General features: G+C 36.2%; 3 protein-coding genes across 3 annotated transcripts in view; 2 read left to right on the top strand and 1 right to left on the bottom strand.

Moving 5' to 3' along the window:
- The window catches only part of LOC124441925 (protein GDAP2 homolog), a 30,553-nt gene extending 23,507 nt beyond the window's left edge, over positions 1–7,046 (top strand). The window contains exon 15 of the mRNA XM_046992398.1: positions 6,730–7,046. The gene's annotated coding sequence lies outside the window, so the exon portion shown is untranslated. The remainder of the gene's footprint in view (positions 1–6,729) is intronic.
- Positions 2,128–4,197, top strand: LOC124441929 (terminal nucleotidyltransferase 5C-like). The gene has a single exon (XM_046992405.1). It carries the CDS (start codon positions 2,511–2,513, stop codon positions 3,714–3,716), a length of 1,206 nt encoding a protein of 401 aa, XP_046848361.1. The 5' UTR covers positions 2,128–2,510; the 3' UTR covers positions 3,717–4,197.
- A 3,660-nt stretch (positions 7,047–10,706) lies between the features above and the next one.
- LOC124441930 (2-oxoisovalerate dehydrogenase subunit beta, mitochondrial-like) lies at positions 10,707–17,525 on the bottom strand. Its single transcript, XM_046992406.1, has 10 exons — positions 17,341–17,525; positions 15,999–16,076; positions 15,021–15,089; positions 14,812–14,945; positions 14,293–14,448; positions 13,459–13,567; positions 11,925–11,987; positions 11,705–11,850; positions 11,469–11,555; positions 10,707–10,927 (listed from the first exon to the last, which is right to left on the bottom strand). Exons 1-10 carry the CDS (start codon positions 17,483–17,485, stop codon positions 10,787–10,789), a joined length of 1,128 nt encoding a protein of 375 aa, XP_046848362.1. The 5' UTR covers positions 17,486–17,525; the 3' UTR covers positions 10,707–10,786.
- Positions 17,526–17,532: the final 7 nt, after the last annotated feature.

A 17,532-nucleotide genomic window follows, 5' to 3' on the forward strand; every position in this document is an offset into this window, starting at 1 on the left:
TTTGTTGTGGAAGTAATGTGGGCGATGTTGGATAGACCCTGTAGTCTTCGTTCAAATGTGTCCCACAGCGCAGGACAATATTTTGGCAAGTATTAAAGTTATCCAATTGATTGATCACCAGTATGCGAAATTAATAGTCAATGTATTTTCAGTAAAACTCCATTTTGCAATGAATTTTAAGTGTTTGAGAGATAAATAAGTTTATGTCTAAAATATGTGCATGTGCATGTTGAACAATAAATTTAACATCGCTGTACTTTGAACACACTTTAAAGAAACCATGACACGAGATCCTTTTTTGTCTTAAAAGATTTTCTAGAACTGTTAGGATTTTCTTTTCACCTTTGTGTGCATTTACATAACTTGAGTGATTTATATGTAATTTATGGTCAGTCGTTTTTAATTAACGTATCTCAAAATCATGTTTCATTTCGTTCTTACGCTACAAAAACAAGTTTTTTGTTTTATCTGAATTTTTTATTGTTATGAAAATTATCGCATATGTTGTATGAAACTAATTCGCTTGTTGTTGAGAATTTCTCTGATTTACAAATCATTAAAACCTATATAGTTCCACCACAAGTAAGCATGCAAACATTAATGCTATAGAGTAAGTCCACTACAGTTTTCGGAGGTCATTGACAATCAAGTGTCACGGGAACTCCTAGCATTGTTATGCACCAGCTGTGACCGATTTGCATCATGTTTCAAGCTCAGATTATGAGGTCATTTTTGCTTTTGTATTACATTATTAGCTACGCCTTTTGTAGCTATGCAATTATTTGTACCGTATTTACTAACACATCAATATGTGTTTGCTGTTTCCGATTTGTTACAAATAGCCACATTTTTTGTTATCAATTGACACAAAATAGCCATATTATTGTATTTATGTTGTGCGTTTTGAATTTCCTGTTCGAGATGTCGTAGATTTAAAGGCTCGGGATCATATTTTGTGATTAGAGTTTAAGTAGCAAGGGAAGTCCCCTTCTGATCTTTCTGATATAAACACCTGTACGATCAGATTCGATGTAATTTCAGACCTCCTTGCGTTATTGTTCTATCGATGTAAGAACGAAGCTTTATATACATGGCCAACACAAGAGAACTTTTCTCGTTAACTTGTTTTTGCTGTAATCGTATTAGAGTATTTTTTGTACGTGTTGTCTGTGTTGGTGTTTGGGCTTACGTTGCTTAGGGGAAGTTCGAGCTTTAATGGCCTCTTTTGTGTTTTAAATCTTTTCAAAAGCAGTAGTTTTCTTTGTGTTGTTAAAATTAGGCATTTCTTATCGGTTTCACGATTTGAGCTTGTAAGTTCTTGAAGAATACGTTGATTTCATCGATGCGTCTACTCTGATACAATTACTGTATACAATACCTTAAAATTTAGTTTTTCCTTATAGCTTACTCTCTCGAGAACGCGTTATTTTTCATAGAATTCATATGTCGACATTCTCGTATTTCTATTTTATCAGCTCATGATTTGAGCGCTTAATCATCCCTTGACGACGTTTTTTACTTGATATTACTTTGTCTGCATAGCTGCTGCCGACTGTTCACCGACGGAAGGCGTGATTGAGTATTCTATCTGTATTCCATGTCAAATGTTCAAACTCTGTATTAAATAAAGCTACTCGCTAAAAAGCTACAACGCCAGGCTTTAAATTTCAATTTCCATAAGCCTTATTTGACGCCAATAAATTATCAGTACCAACATTTAGCAATGTCTAAACATAAGGGTTCGTGTTTCACCACACCGCTTAAACTACTGCCTATTCATGTAATTTTTGCCGACTAATCAAACCCTACGCGATTATCGCACATTACAATAACGCTCAGAAGTGATTATGTCCATGTAAAATGAGTTTTCCAATTGTAATTTATGAAAATATTGGTGTCATCGTAAAGCATTCGACCGCCTACGATCATACAAATAATGAATGCGATAGAAAGCTACTGGAATAATTTATATCATATCAGGCTTAATGTAATGTACTTTTTATAACAACGCAGATTCGTTATTTGATTCGCCTGTATTATACGGTACATTTTATGACCACATTTTATTACCTCGCTTTGTTTTATGCTAGTTTAATTTCCGTTTGATGTATTGAATTTCTGAAAATTGCGTTATTTCGTTGTTATAAATTAAACGTGGGACGCGAGATAACATCGCATTTTATCAAAATAGCGCGTGAGTGTAAAGCGGATGTTGCTGTATTCACACTTCCGTTTCGATTGATGTCGTCATACGTTAATTGGTCTGTTATTTGTTACTACGCAATTATTGTGTAGCTCGACCAATCATTGACCGGCAATGTAAGCAAGAACTAAACACATACACTGTAGCAATAGCGGACTCAGCACTTCTCCTGGCATTGCGAAGCAAGAAGTTCTCTCTTCAAAGTTGTCAAAAACTAATTCTCTCAACCGTGGCCAGCGAACTTCAGGTCGCTCAAACAACCCGTATACCGAAGCTGTTTGCTAAAGAAGCGAAGACTGAACAAACTATGGAGCAATTTGCGACGATGCCTGAAAGCGAAGCGAAACGATTCGCAGTGCTTACATACGAACAAGTTGTTCGTCTTGGGGAAGTGCTGAGCGGCACCGTCGAAGTACATGGACGAGGCAACTTTCCCACCATTAAAGTCGTTCTCAAAGACTTAGTCGAAGCCGTGTCATCTCGGCTACGCGAGAAAGGCGTTAAATTACGAGATATTCGCTTGAATGGAGGAGCAGCAAGCTACGTACTTTGTCAGGACAAGAAGTATACTTTCAACGACATAGACTTGATATTTGGAATCGATTTATCATGTCCACGACGAATTCATATGATTTTCGACGTTGTTATGGAAGCGTTGACTGACTTCTTGCCTAACGGAGTAAGAAAAAACCGAATGTTTAGTACCACATTGAAGGATGCTTATGTTAAGAAACTGGTCAAAGTTACAGATGATTGCAATCGTTGGTCGCTCATTTCGCTGTCAAATGACGAGGGGCGAAATGTGGAATTGAAGTTTGTCGACACAATGAAGCGACCTTTTGAGTTTTCTATCGACTCATTTCAAATCAATCTGGATTCTCTTTTGAGTTTTTTCAAACTATCAACTTTGCCAATCAAATCGAACTTTTTCCCCACCGTGTTAGCGGAGTCAGTGTACGGGGACATCGGCATTGCTCTACACCATTTGGACAATCGATTAATCGCCACTCGCAATCCTGAAGAGATACGAGGTGGTGGTCTCCTGAAGTACTGCAACCTTCTAGTAAAAAGGTACAAGCCAGAAGATGATAAGGAGATCAGGAACATGGAACGCTACATGTGCAGCCGTTTCTTCATTGATTTCGGAGACCTCGACACGCAAGTAAAGAAATTACAGAAATATCTGCAAGATCATTTTTACGGCGAGGAGCGCGTCAAGTGCGAATACCTGCGCATATTGCATCGCACGATCGCCAATTCGACCGTTTGTCTCATGAATCACGAACGCAAGCAGACCCTGATGGTGATAGAGCAAATAGCGAACAGCATCGAACATGGCATGCTCGAAATGAATTATTATTGTAGGCCGTCGCCTGCTCGATTTTCGCAACATCACGCATCAGCGCATTGCTATTACAAAGGACCTGGATACCGTTTACACAGCCCCACTAATCACCATCATCGATACCGATTTTATTCACACGGTAACTCGCTGGCTCCGATGGCCAGTTAAAGCCACTATAACACTTGATGGTAACGACCGTACTGTATTTTTGCGTGATTTTTCCACGCTTTGACATAGGTATTTCTGGCTGGTTGATTTACCCATAAACCCCTACTTCGCTTGTGGATTCGTGCGATCTTGTTTGGCTCGTATTAACGAAGACTATACTCTACATAAGTAACCGTTTGCTGGCATCTTGGTATAATGCTTTGTATTAATATGCTCATGTAGACCCAAGAATGTACTTGTAGTGTGTTTCGCTGTTTCACTAGTACGGAACAATGTATGACCTGTTTAAATAGCCATGGAGAAGAGAGAACAATAAAGGAACTTTCAATTTTGTTCTCATGATTTTTGAGTTGCTGCTGCACGTATAATTCTCCGTGGCAGCAATTTTTTAACTGTGAATGTGACTAGGTTTTCTTAGCAAAGCCTAATCCTTTGAATTATGTACTCTGCTATTGTTGACAATAACATATTTTTTCAGTTATTGAATCGTATTCTTACTTCCCCCATACTTGACCTATTTTGACGTTGTAACCCTATACGCTTCAGCACAACGATGCTATTACGATCTCTGTCGCTCTTTCGTTTGTAAAGACCGAGATAAACAACACATTTTGAAACCCCGACTTTATATCGACATGTCAAGTGTTATGCTATGAAAGGATCTACTCGTACACTAATCAAACTCGCAATTTTTATAGAAGTTTACACCTCGAATTATTTACGGTCGATACTGAGGGCCTACGAAATTAAATTTTTGTCATTTCTCGTACTTGCCACTTTATGAGAAGGGAAAGCAAATTAGATTAGAACATATGTTCTTAGTGTATAGTCGAACAAGTGCTGTGCATAACATCAATATTCTCGGTCATTCGTTTGTCGCTAAGAGAGATTCTTTCACCCAATGAATATCGTCGCATAGTTTCACTCCATTTGCATTGCCATAGCATCAAATGTAAATGGCAGCCATTTTCGGAGACCGCTTTAATAGCTCACGTAGAATTTGTACGTTCAACTTTTTTTTTTCTTTACCGTCGGAAATCATCTACTTCTCATGCAAATATGCTTTGCGTCCTGAATCGTCTCTTTTGGATCTAGTTCGTTATTGGAGCAATCTGGATAATAGGAAGTAAGTGTTGGGGTCAAGCTTTATAAAGTAGTGATGTCAATCATCTGAAATTAAAACTTGTTGCAAGAACGCAGTTGTGGCGTTTATGTTCTTTATCATTGTCGCCATTAATGTTTTGTCTAATTTGCCCATCTATATTGTTCTTAAAGATTATAATCGATCTATGTTATCGTTATAAACTTCCATCTTACTCCACATGGGATGGACGAGAAATTAAGACTTTGAATATATTTAATGTTTTCGTTCGTCAGGCGATGGTTGCGGGGGGTGTTAAAATTGTTACTATTGTTTGTGCAATGTTTATGCTTTCGCAAGAGTGTTTGTAATCTCGTGTATGTCTTATAAGGTAGACTTTGACTTCTGCTCTTTTTGTGCTTGTTGGAAATTGTACAGTCCAGTTTCGTGGTTACGACAACAGACAGTGTATTATTGACATGTTTAAATAACTTCATTTTTGAAGGGGTCGAAACGTCTCAATTTTGCCTCAACGTTTTTGTAGCTATATATACATAGATATTTCACATCACGCTAACTTGATTAAAAGTACGTAGTATATAAATGCGGCAATTTAGCTAATCTATGAGCCTCAGACGCGGAATGCTCTTAAGAATAATTCGCAAATGAGATGTATAGTGGGGCCAGTTAGTGTTGAACATGTAATTATGATAGCTGAGATAACAGCCTTCTGGTTTCTGAAATAAACAGGACGAAGCGGCCAACGCGCTGAAGTAGAAGTAACATCGAATACAATACGCAGCGATTAATATCAACAGTTCTTTCAGTACAAATTTGCCCAAGACTGAACTTGTTTATATCGTGATGAAAGGCCAGTATCATTGACATTCAATGACCTCAACCTATTTCTTATTATTGTTTCTTATTATTTCCTATTGGCGAGTCTGCCCAGTATAATCATTGTCGACTGATTTTTGTCAATGATTTTCGAATGAGAATCATTTAGGTTATGTTGGTATTATATTTTTACTCGGTCGTACACCTGGGCTTTCCAACAATACGTGATTATTCGTTACAGAACTCGGCTACGCAGGGGGGGGGGAGTGTAACATTTTGCGAAGGATAGAAGAGTATTCGACGTGTCATCGAGTCGATTCGAGAATGAGTAATGTATTGAAAAGGCAAAAATGAGTTTTAATTTTAATCACACCATCAATTATACTCAACTTACATCCATTATGTAATTAGAGTTCCATGCAAACGAAGCATGTGGTATGTAGTAGATAATTATAGTATTGAGTCGCATTTAAGCATTTCAATGTACGAAAATGCACGACATTTTTGGAAAATTATACATACATGCATCGTTTGTAAAGCTTCGTTCTAATGTTAACTACTCCCATACTTGTCTTGTTCGCATATTGTTCTTTTATACCATGGGGGGTATTATTTTTCTATTATTTACTTTCGTTTGTTTTTTTCACGCATCATGCGCGAGAGCATTGTAGACAATACCGTATAATAAGTGCAGAAATACAATAAAGATAATTATGCTGGAAGCAAGATACCTAAGTCATACGTAATTCGTTTCGCCGTGCTTTGACTCACGCTTTCCATCGTATTGGCCAATATGCGAGCCTTACACGTGTACTGCACGAACCGTACATGAAGGTGACGCATGAGCGCAATCGTCTTTACGCGTGCTAACTTGAATGCGAGTGAGAGGTATGATATTTTCAGTAAGGTGTAACCTTCGCTAAAAATGCTCCAATGCCTATGATTTATAGCTGCAAATGGTACAACAAAGTCGGAAAACTTGTACAGGCCGGCAATTCAACGAAACAGAATAATAATTATTCCATTGAATTTGTCTTTGTCCTACGCTAAGCACTTTTGTGAATGCTAATGCAGGAGTCTTGTATGTGTTTTTAGCAGCATCGCAATGAAAGGTGAACAAAAACATGCCATTGGATAAGCAAAACTGATTTGAAAAAAAACTGAAGGTGTGATAATTGCAAACGCAGGTCTGGACACCGAAGATGTTTGCATTGAAAACTCGGCTCTGCTAAAGAAGTTGTCAAAAAGGGAAAGGTTGATGAAAATGCAGAATTTAGAAAGAGACAAAACAGTGGAGTCGTGTTTTATCGAAATGTGTTGTATTTGTGCATAGAGACATTTCAGGATTAACCATTTTGGAGTTCTGTCTTAGCTAAAACGCGGTAGCGTCTGCGATACAAAATATTAGAAAATGAGAAAGAAGATATGAAAGAAAAAATAGAGAAACATCAAAACTTGATCTGAGAAATTAAGAGTTTGGAAATATAAGGAAGTGACCATCCTGCAAATGATTGTTGTTGTTAAAGAACACAGAGTTTGTACGCCGCTTTACTTTCGGCCTTTCAACTTGTGACAGCAAAGGAGAAAAGGATGCATTTCACGTGATTACTTACTACAGAAAAAGCCGCAACGTATTCTTTCACCATATCACAAGATAGAATTTTCAGATGGGTGATCATATCACGTAGTTGATAGAGAAACAAGACGTGTGAGCTTATCTCGTCATTTTTACGGCATCTTCAATTAATGCTGCTGTAGGAGGTTCAATGACAGACAGGCAGTTTGATTACTTTGGAATAATGCATATTGTTCAAAAGATTTAACAAAGTGGTTATCAATGCACCACGATACCACTCGTGTGTAGTGTTACGAAATATCACGAAGGGTCTCAAGCGTGGTTACGCGATAGCAATAGACAACTGGGTATATATATATATATATATATATATATATATATATATATATATATGGGAAGTTTTGTTTATTTGATCTCCGTAAGTACAGTATATATATATAGGTGCAAAAGACATGTTTTATTTTGCATTAATAACTTATTGTGTTGAGCTGAACAGTTGGTTAATGTCATGTCGATAATAAATTGTGATTTACCTCCTAAACCGAACGTTAAGTTCTTCGCAGAAGCCATGGTTGATACGAGATAAATTATAAAATGAGATTAATTAAATTTGAACAATCAGTTAAAGCTGCCACAATGTAAATGGTACTAATTCTTGTGTTCGGTCAAAAAATTGGAAAATTTTCAACACGAGACTTCATTCTTTAGTCTCTGTGCTGCCGATGGCTTTTTTGACTGCTTTTGATTTTTCTTTGACGTCAAAAAATCTCGTTCTAAATTCTGCTTATTTCGAAGTATTGGTCCCGCTCCAAACGTCGCATACAACGTATCAACTATCAACTATCAAGTACGTGATGAGTTTGACGTTTGAATCAGTTATGTTTGAGGTTTATTGTTAAGTTTGATTTTGAAGCTGCTCAGTGCTCACTAGAAATAGACAATAATGTGAAACTTTGTATTTCTTTGTGATTTACAAAAAATATCGAAATGTTCGTTAATTTGCATTTATCATTGCTTGATACGAGTAGAAATATGGAAAAACGAGACAATGTGTAAAATCTCCCGTTTTCTCAGTGTCTTAGACAGCATTCTTAATACTTGAACACAGTATTTATTGATTGTGAGTGCACTTAAACGCTTTCAATTGATTTCGACAGTTTTCTGTTGATTTCAGTTTCACCATATAACGCTTTTTCTAATCTTTGTTTTGTCTGTGTTTGATTTCTTTATTTATAACATTGGTAAACATGTTACGAAATGAGTGTTCCCATTAAATCACACTAAAAATATTTTTGCCTTTATTTCAATTTGATATTTTAAGTCAAACAGTTAATCCGATATTGAAATAACGCTTTTATTACAACTGCAGGGTGCTCATATTATGTGCTATTTATGAACCAACTTCTGTAATTGGGTTAACGTCGCTCAAACAGATTCCAAAGTTCTGATATCTGACTTTTAAAGTGCGATATTCTTATCGTAGAAAAATCTGCGTAAAATCTAACAGAAAACATGAAAGAAAAACCAAGTGCCAAATGAATTTTGAGAACTTCCAATATGATCGCACATTGAAGAATGAAATAAAGAATATTCTCTTTATAGTCTTTACAAGATTCACCAACTGGGCTTGGTAACTATTAACGTGTGGGACTTGGAGTTTTTCTGTTATCGTATTTCAATAAACATCCTTCTTGTTGTGAGAACATGTAATGAGTTAAGACTAAAAAATGGCTTATTATGATTATGTTGTTTTATAAGCACAGCGAAATGCGCTAGTCGACAGTTTGCATTTATGTCACAATAAATGTATAAAGAGTGATGCTTAGATATGTGGGTTGATGTGTAGTACGGGGGAACAAAAGGATATTTGATTGGAAGTTCTTTTACGACATATACTGAATCGAAAACGCGCTATGTTTCGCATGGTTTTACATAACGGTTTGCGTAATCAACATTTTTGCAAATTCACCTGTAGGGGGTAAAACTTGTTACAACAACAGGAAAATTAAAGGACAAACATCGCTATATGAATATCTTAATACGAGTTGATAGTTTACCTTGACTTATTAAAAATTACTAAACAATTCTACGATAGCTATTTGCAAAGATTGATAGAAGTCAGAAGGGAAAACCGTTAGATTTGCTATCAAAGCCTTTCATCGTTTGAGATTATTTTGACTATTAAAGTGTCGTATAAGGGAATGCAAGTCGTTTCTTTGAACTGAAATAGTAAATTGAAGTATGAGGCGTTTATTTGAGCTGCATAAAGCGTAGAAATAAAGAAATCTTCACAGGCCCACATACGTTCAGTTGTCAATTTTTCTTCTCGAGCTTTTCCCTGACTGCGTACTTTCCACGAACAAATTCCTTCCCTAGCGGCTGATAAAACTCGTTTCCCTAGAGAAACCTCGAATGACGTTTGATTCTAAAATTTTTAATGCACTCTTCCCCTACGAATCTACGAGCAACGAAATTCTTCGGTTGTTTCGAACAAGGAATCCAAAGTGACGTTGAATTGTGCGATATGGTGTAGATCATCAGAGCATTTTATGCTTTTCCTCGCACATTCACCATCTTCAAGATGCATACTGAAAAAATAGGCTTATGGTTTTGCATGGATCTAAAATTTTTGCCTAAGTGTGTTCTAAATCTTGGTCCACGGTTGCCGCATTCCGAATTATTCATGTCGCGAATCCACCATGCACGAAGGCAATGAAGCACGATTCTTAAAATTGGTCTTGGTTTCGTTGCCCAAACTAATGCTTGTTTAAATTGCTGTGATTATTTAAAAATGGTATTTAAAAATAATTTTGCAATTTCGAAGCACTGATATGTATAAAGACTGGATAACGCAACTTAGTGCTTGACTTGAAGCCAGGCGGCGGCCATTATTTGTTCTACTCTTTTTTCAGTGCGTTATATACTTTTTATATAACAAACTGCTACTCTCGCATTCATTTTGGATCATATGTTTTACTCTTGGGATATAAAAAAAATTATCATGATGACATGACTATAATATAACGGTTTTGGGCGAAAACTCATGTTCTCTAAATTTCTCATGGAAATCTTCTGGGGTTGTTTAATCTTTATCGTTGTTCGTCAACGCCAAAAAAATAAACTCTATTTGTAGAACAATATCGAAATCAAAGTTCCAATATTGAAGGAAATGGTACTTAGTATTTTTAATCAAAAAACATGAAAAGAACTCATTAGTAACAAACTGTTCTCGTTTCACCATAGCAACGGCTCAACAACGCTTGGCAAGTAATTAAATACGGATATTGGCGATATAATAAAATTATTAAATTCACAAGCTGATGTATTTTTGCTCTCTGAAGGCAATTTGTGTACCAAAGTTGCCCGAAAACGAAGAATTCCTGGCGACTCGCTTTAATCTCGTATCTTGTCGCTCTCATATCTGTTCAAGAGAACGCTCGATCCTTATGTCGATGTAAAAATCTATTCCTGGATTTTGGAAAACGAATGCGACTTCTAAAGTGAACATGGCTTAGTATTATAATTGTACAATAATTCTGATATCATTGCATTAAAGTATTATCATAGCACATAAAATTAAAAAATTGTCAGTCTTTTAATCGCTTCAAAGCACCTCCATTTATCGGGAATGTAAAACGGTTCGAAAATGTGCGGAAATGGCGTGTCCCAGCCACACACGCGTTGTATTGGTGATTCCAGCGACAGAAAGCAACGTTCCTACAAGGTAGAGAAACAAGCAATGGAAATAAAAACTGGGATGTGATTTTGTGAACTAATCCTTTGCGAGAATAATGAAATCCGAACCTTAGTGAATCCTAAACGGGTTTTTTTCGAAAAGTTTCGCAAAAACGTGCGGCCGCCATCTTTCTTTTTTTAATTATCTTATTATCAATCTTATAATTAAACACACTTTTTATTGAACTTTTGATTATGCAGTTTGCAAGCGCGCTTTTCAACTAACACAAATTGATCAAGCTATGTCAGTATCGAGAACAGGTTTGTTGACAGAGTATGTCCGAACTACGTGACCGTAAGTGAAAATAGTTGATAACCTTGCCTATAATTAAAATGTGACAATTATTTGATCGTTTTGCTAATCACGATCTATCAACGAATAGATAACAAATACGGAGTGTAGAATATAAAATGCCGGAAACGTCGACCTATCCTCTCAGAATACATATTTGCTCTATGGCTCTTCGCCAAAGTCTCAGCTCGATTGATGCATTTTTGTAATCATTATTTTTACCACACTGACCTGTATTGTACTAGCGATTTCGGCACCAAACCCACTTGTCTTTGGGGCTTCGTGTGCAATCAGCAGCCTTCCAGTCTTGTTGACTGACTAAAAAGGTACGAAGATATTCTCACTTATTTTATTGTGCTAAAGTTTAGTAAAAAAAACGGCCTATACTTGCGGATTGTAAACAATGAAACAAGAGATCAAAACAGTTTGACAGCTTTTAAAACCATCGGCGCGCAGTAACAACAAACCTGTTCGATGGTTTCCACATCCCAGGGTAAAATTGTTCGCAAATCGATGAGTTCACAAGAAATTTCGAGTTTTTCTTTTGCTATTTGCGCTACATCACGAAGTACGTGGACTTGCGTACCCCAACCGACCATTGTAACATCGGAACCTAAAGTAACATTGCACTCCATGTACATAGCAAGCTCTGTAGATATAAAAATCAATACCAGACGGTTGAATTACCTTCCAAAACGACTTCAGCCTTTGATAGAGGCAGTTCGTAATCTCCAACGGGTACATTTTCAACTATATCAAAAAGTAAAGAGCATGAAATTTTGTTATAGAACTTGACTTTTCGGCTGTCTTTTCATATTTATTATGATTGCTATTGACTTGAATGCACACAATGAAGAATCCCCGTCGAGTGGAACCGTGAATTGGGAATCCTTGTATAGCTTTAATGGTTTCAACAGCGTGTCATGTCGAGAACCAGTCAAACATTTCTGTTATGTTTGAACATCGCTGTTGGAAACATCGCGATAAGCAATACGTTATAGTTTCATATACTGAGTGCTGCTGACATTCTCAATATGTATATACGATTGACCATCATAAAACTTACAAAAAGAGCATAAATTTTGTGATTTTTTATGAATAGATAACGTTCAATTTTCATCTTAAGATATCAGACTGTCCATGCATGTTTTGCCTTGATTTTGTCTTTCAGTAACTTGTTTTGTCATTGCCGATAGATGATGCCAAGGTTACGACATTCAAAGCTTAAACCACAGGAGTTATGACATGGTTTTGACTGAAAGCTCATTACTATTATAGAAGGTATTCCTAAAGTCGAGTTTGGCTTTACCGAGATTAGGTTACAAACCATGGCACAGTACTTAATAAAATTTTCCAGAAACATCATTTTATATATATGGATCGTATTTATATTACAATTTGTTTTGTACACTGCAAATTTATCATTACAGCAAATAGTGATAGCAGGCATGATTAATCACATATCGGATAAGTTTATTTCGTGCAGAACATACATTTCGTATAGTATATTTAATAACGATTTTAAATGCTTAGCAATTGTGCTTGGAAGCGATTCTCACACTTCATAAAAAATACACGTTTTAGCAAGTTCGGGGGGGGGAGTAAAGGATAGTTACGTGACATAATATTTATGTAATAACTAGAGTACGATCTATTGCCAAAAATGACGTGTACGGATTACATGTGCACGACTATCCAATTGACGCGCACCACGCGTTAAAGCATCACAGCTGTATATCAAACAACAAATGCATTGATTGTGCGTGGGATGTAATCTGGGGATATTAAATGGGTATGTCTCATGTCCCACGAAACAATGGAATTTTAGCTTGGCGTTTACGTTGAACGGCCAACCTCGACTACCCGCTTGCCGTCGAGGTTTGCCTTTTCGACAAGTTTGCTTTTGTATCCTACAATTCGCATTGTCCCAAGCTAAAATTAGTTGTTTTGTTTACAGTTTGTCAATAAATATTCAATAAATATTCATATTGTATACTCAAATAAAAATATATTGTTGGAAATGAAAAATCACTTATTAAAGTACTAAAAAGTTGCAGTAAATAAGCCCCTACCACTAGAAGGGTAGGAATAGTTAACCTAAACCTGAACCGCAGAGCGACGATCACGTGACTTTTTCTGGTTGACACGTCGTGCTAAAATTCTCTAGTGCAACAATCGCAGCATGTTATAAAGAACAAATTATAATAAAATCCCCTCATACCAGCCTGTCTATATAATATTTTCGGTTCAAAGAACAACACGGGGTTATCGTCTCGAATAGATGCTAACAACAATCCTTTTGCTTGAGTGGGACCTCTTGGTATGACAATCTACGGAAAACGAAAGCAGAAAAACTGCGAGGAGACTGGAAACAGGGAAACCAATGATACTGCAAACAGGCACATGTACAGGGGAGTGAACAAAAAAGTAGGCCCATAAAAATTATGGGCTTACTTAAAGACATCGATGAATGTACGTGACCGGATTAAAAAAACTCATTTATTTTCGTATGTGCATAATCTTTAAAAAAGAAAGCTTATACAAAACATATTATTGTTAAAAATTCTATCTTTATGGTAATTAGAGTTCATTTTAAATGAATCATACATGAAACTTTATGTTTTTGCTCGTTACAAAGCTGGTCTGTAACCTAAGGGACGACCAACAAGGAATTGAAAAAAATTTTTCATCGACTGTATCTTGACTGATAGTAAGAGGATACGTGTATGAAAACGATTGCTTTTACCGTAGAGCAATAGTTTCTTCAGCGCAATTGTGATAAATAACCTTGCAGAACAGTAATACTCTGATGTCAGAAATATGCCTGCCATTTCTTAAATTTATTGTTCTTTTACTTGTGTGATTTAAGTTTTAGTACAGAAAATTGTCAACATTGCATTTTTGTTTCATTTATTCTTCAACAGTAAGACCTCATTTCAGTAACATTTCTCTGTGATTGACGAGTCCATAACAATAATTTAATTTGGGAGGCTGCTTTTTTGTCGTCACTCCCCTTGTACACGCTTAACCTAAGCGGCCATTTTACGCCGGTTACCTTCACCCCAGGTATATGCGAGAAAAATGCCTCCACGGATTGCGAGTGATACAGAGCACCATGGCCAACAGCACCGCATGGAGCGCGTATCGTTAACTTTCCACAGTCAAACAAATTACCACTCCGGTAGCGAAATTTGCTCCCTTCGTTCAAGATCTATTTTTTTGAAAGAATTAATCGAGTCTAGGAACTATGAAGTAAAAAGTTTTCTTTCCCTTGTCTAGTTTTATCTCTTTGCTCGCGCTGAAAATTGTGAAGAGTGCGAGTCTAAGCATTTGCTTGTCGTGGGTGTTTATATATTTACGAAGATAAGATGCCCATGAAAGAAACAAAACTGTTTTAAGTGTGTAAATAAAAATGATAAATATTCATTGAAAAAGGGAAAAATTAAGAAGTCATAAAACGGCGATTCAAGCGGTAAAAGCCACAGGATTTTACAACTTTTTCCTTAGTTTCTTCAGAAATTTTAGTTTAAAACAACCCTAGCTCATAAACCCAAAAAAACTAAACGTTTTTTACCTGATCGAACGAGGGAAAAATATAATCGGCGAACTGGATTTCGGCTATGGCTGTTGCACCAGCCAAGGCTGCTCCTATGCCAAAACCAACTATGCCTTGTTCTGACAACGGAGTGTTAAATACTCTGTCTTTACCTACCGACGCAAACAATAATTTTTTCTGAGCCTGTCATATGTCGGAAAAATTCGCCTTAAAACCATAAAACTAACCGTATTTATCTCGAAGTCCGACGGTGCACCTAAACACGCCACCGAATGCAACGTCTTCACCAAAAACAACTAGAAAAATGAATGAGAAATTGTCTATCTTGCATCTGTATTGTTGTGCACGAAATGTTCATTTCTTCAGCGATTTGTAACACGGAAGACGTGACGGAACAGGGCGCTCAAATTTTTTTGTTAAAGAAAGCAAAGAACGTGAATAAAGACACATTGTAGTTACTTATGACTGAAATTCAATGTACTACAAAGCTAAGTACGAGAATTGCTTGATCTCAACGACAGTGCTACTGCGCATGCTCAACAGTACAATTCACTACGTTACGGTCCTGTACCACTGTCAGGTACGAGCGAAGCGAAAATCAGGCTTTTAAAGCTTCTTGAGGTCTGTGAACTAAAATTTCATTGGTTCTTTTCTGCCTTTACCAAACGCGTGAGCTTGTTAACTAAAGTCAAGCGCTTGAAGATAATCCATTGTAAATGAACTAATTAATGCCTGGAGCATTAGATTATAGCGGCTCACCTCAGTGTGAACAAATGAAAACAAAAGTACGACTAAATATATGGCTTCTGAGCCCGTTCGACGACCCATATTCTAATGATAGTATGACAATGGTAATGTGGTGGAGATATCTATTACAAAGGGGTATTTACTAGAGAGACATCCAATGTAAGAATCTAAAACAAACTTACCCATCGGGGGGGGGGGGCATTTATTCGATGTGAGGCGTTTATTTGATAGGCGGCATTTATTGAATTATAGTGGTTTACTATTTTGTTTTTTTTGACTGCCCCATTTCAAAAACGCCTCACAGTGAATTTCTATTAAAGTTAAATGCGTAATTGTTAGAGTTGTGCTCAAATGCAATTGTGACTTTAATACATTTGCAAGAATAATTTGAGAGAAGAATGAAATGCTTGGCTTTGTAATGCTTGAAAAATGTCAAATAATTTTATAGAGCAACATACTTGCCGTTTCATCTGATGAAAGTACAATATCCATAGCATCTGTCAAGGCTTGAAATAGGTTCATCCTTTTACTTTCACCTTAAGTCAATGGATCATGTAAAGAATATTAAGCATTAGTTGTGTTAGCGACAAGTTATTTATCATCAGGTTAATTTCTTTGTATTTCTATTGCCTGTAATTTATCATGTGAACTACAGAAAAAGGCAGAGTTAGGGCAATAACAAAGTCAAAGAGAGTGAAAGAGGTTAGCCCTTGTTCACCTCTCCATACTAATTAAGATTTACGTAACAAGTCAAACTATAAATACACAAACTTACATAACAACAAACAACAAAATTATGATATACAATTTAGATATCATAAATTAACCATCAATATGTTGTCGAAAATGATGCAAAAGCTTAGGTTTGAAAACATTATCATGGTGTTCCTTAGCTATGTCCCTCGGTAAATTATTCCATAAATTATTGTTGCTTACAAAAAAATAAATATTTATGACAGTTTGACTTAACCAATTTAGTTTTATGGGTATTTTACTCTTGATGTTTGACCTTGAGGGTTGTAACTGCAAAAGTAATGAATGATTGTGGTTGAAGTCCATTAAACCTGTGTGTTTTCTTAAAGCAATGTTAAAAAGCAATTGTTCTCCTCACTTCTAGAGATTGCCATTTTAACTTATGCAGCTTTCAATGATCTGCATGTAAGGTACATCATGACTGAAATGATGAATTTCTTGTATGAGAAATCAACAATAACAATTACTTAAATGGGATGGGGCATAAACGTGCAACAATAATACATACGTTGTCTCTGTAGAGGTACTTTGCAAATTTTTGACCAAGTTTTGAAGTTCACTGAAAACTTGCAAACAGCTTTTAAAAAATTTCCTTTCAATTTACAAGAAAAGAGCTGTAGCTCATAGACTTGGACATTTCCAAAATCATGATGAACTTTCAAACTTGCAACAAACTTTGTACATAAGTAATACAGTACATTTACATCAGTTCAAAATATTTCAGGATAAAGGTTGCTGACTGAATACTAAAAGTTGAATCTGTCGGATTTATTCATCATGAAAATCAATGCAAAACTTTTGATTAAAATATTGCACTTATGGGCTATAGCTAAAGGGAGTGAAAGGGGTTTAATATGGGAATGTTTACAATTCCAGTTGTGTATCAAATATGTGGTAACAATCCTCATATCCCCCTTTTGATAATCATTAGGTAATCGGATGAGAGTTTCCCGATGATCAGAAAGACCAGTTTTAGCAATCTTTTAAATTATAGAACACTTAATTTTTAGTTTTACACGTGTACAATTTAATATTCATTAAATTTACCATCAAATTGCGTTGAATCAGCGACATAAGAAAACGTAGAAGCATAGTTTGACCGACCCCTTCCTTGAAACGTTGCTGTTACACTTTCCAAAATACGAGTTTTTCTTAAAAAACGTGGAACACAAAAGATCGATACCGTAGCCATGTTTTGTAACGGTATCCACTTTGGTACCCCACCCACCCCTAATACGG

The sequence above is a fragment of the Xenia sp. Carnegie-2017 genome, unplaced genomic scaffold (genome assembly GCF_021976095.1).
Source record: "Xenia sp. Carnegie-2017 unplaced genomic scaffold, XeniaSp_v1 HiC_scaffold_20, whole genome shotgun sequence".
Lineage (NCBI taxonomy): Eukaryota > Metazoa > Cnidaria > Anthozoa > Malacalcyonacea > Xeniidae > Xenia > Xenia sp. Carnegie-2017.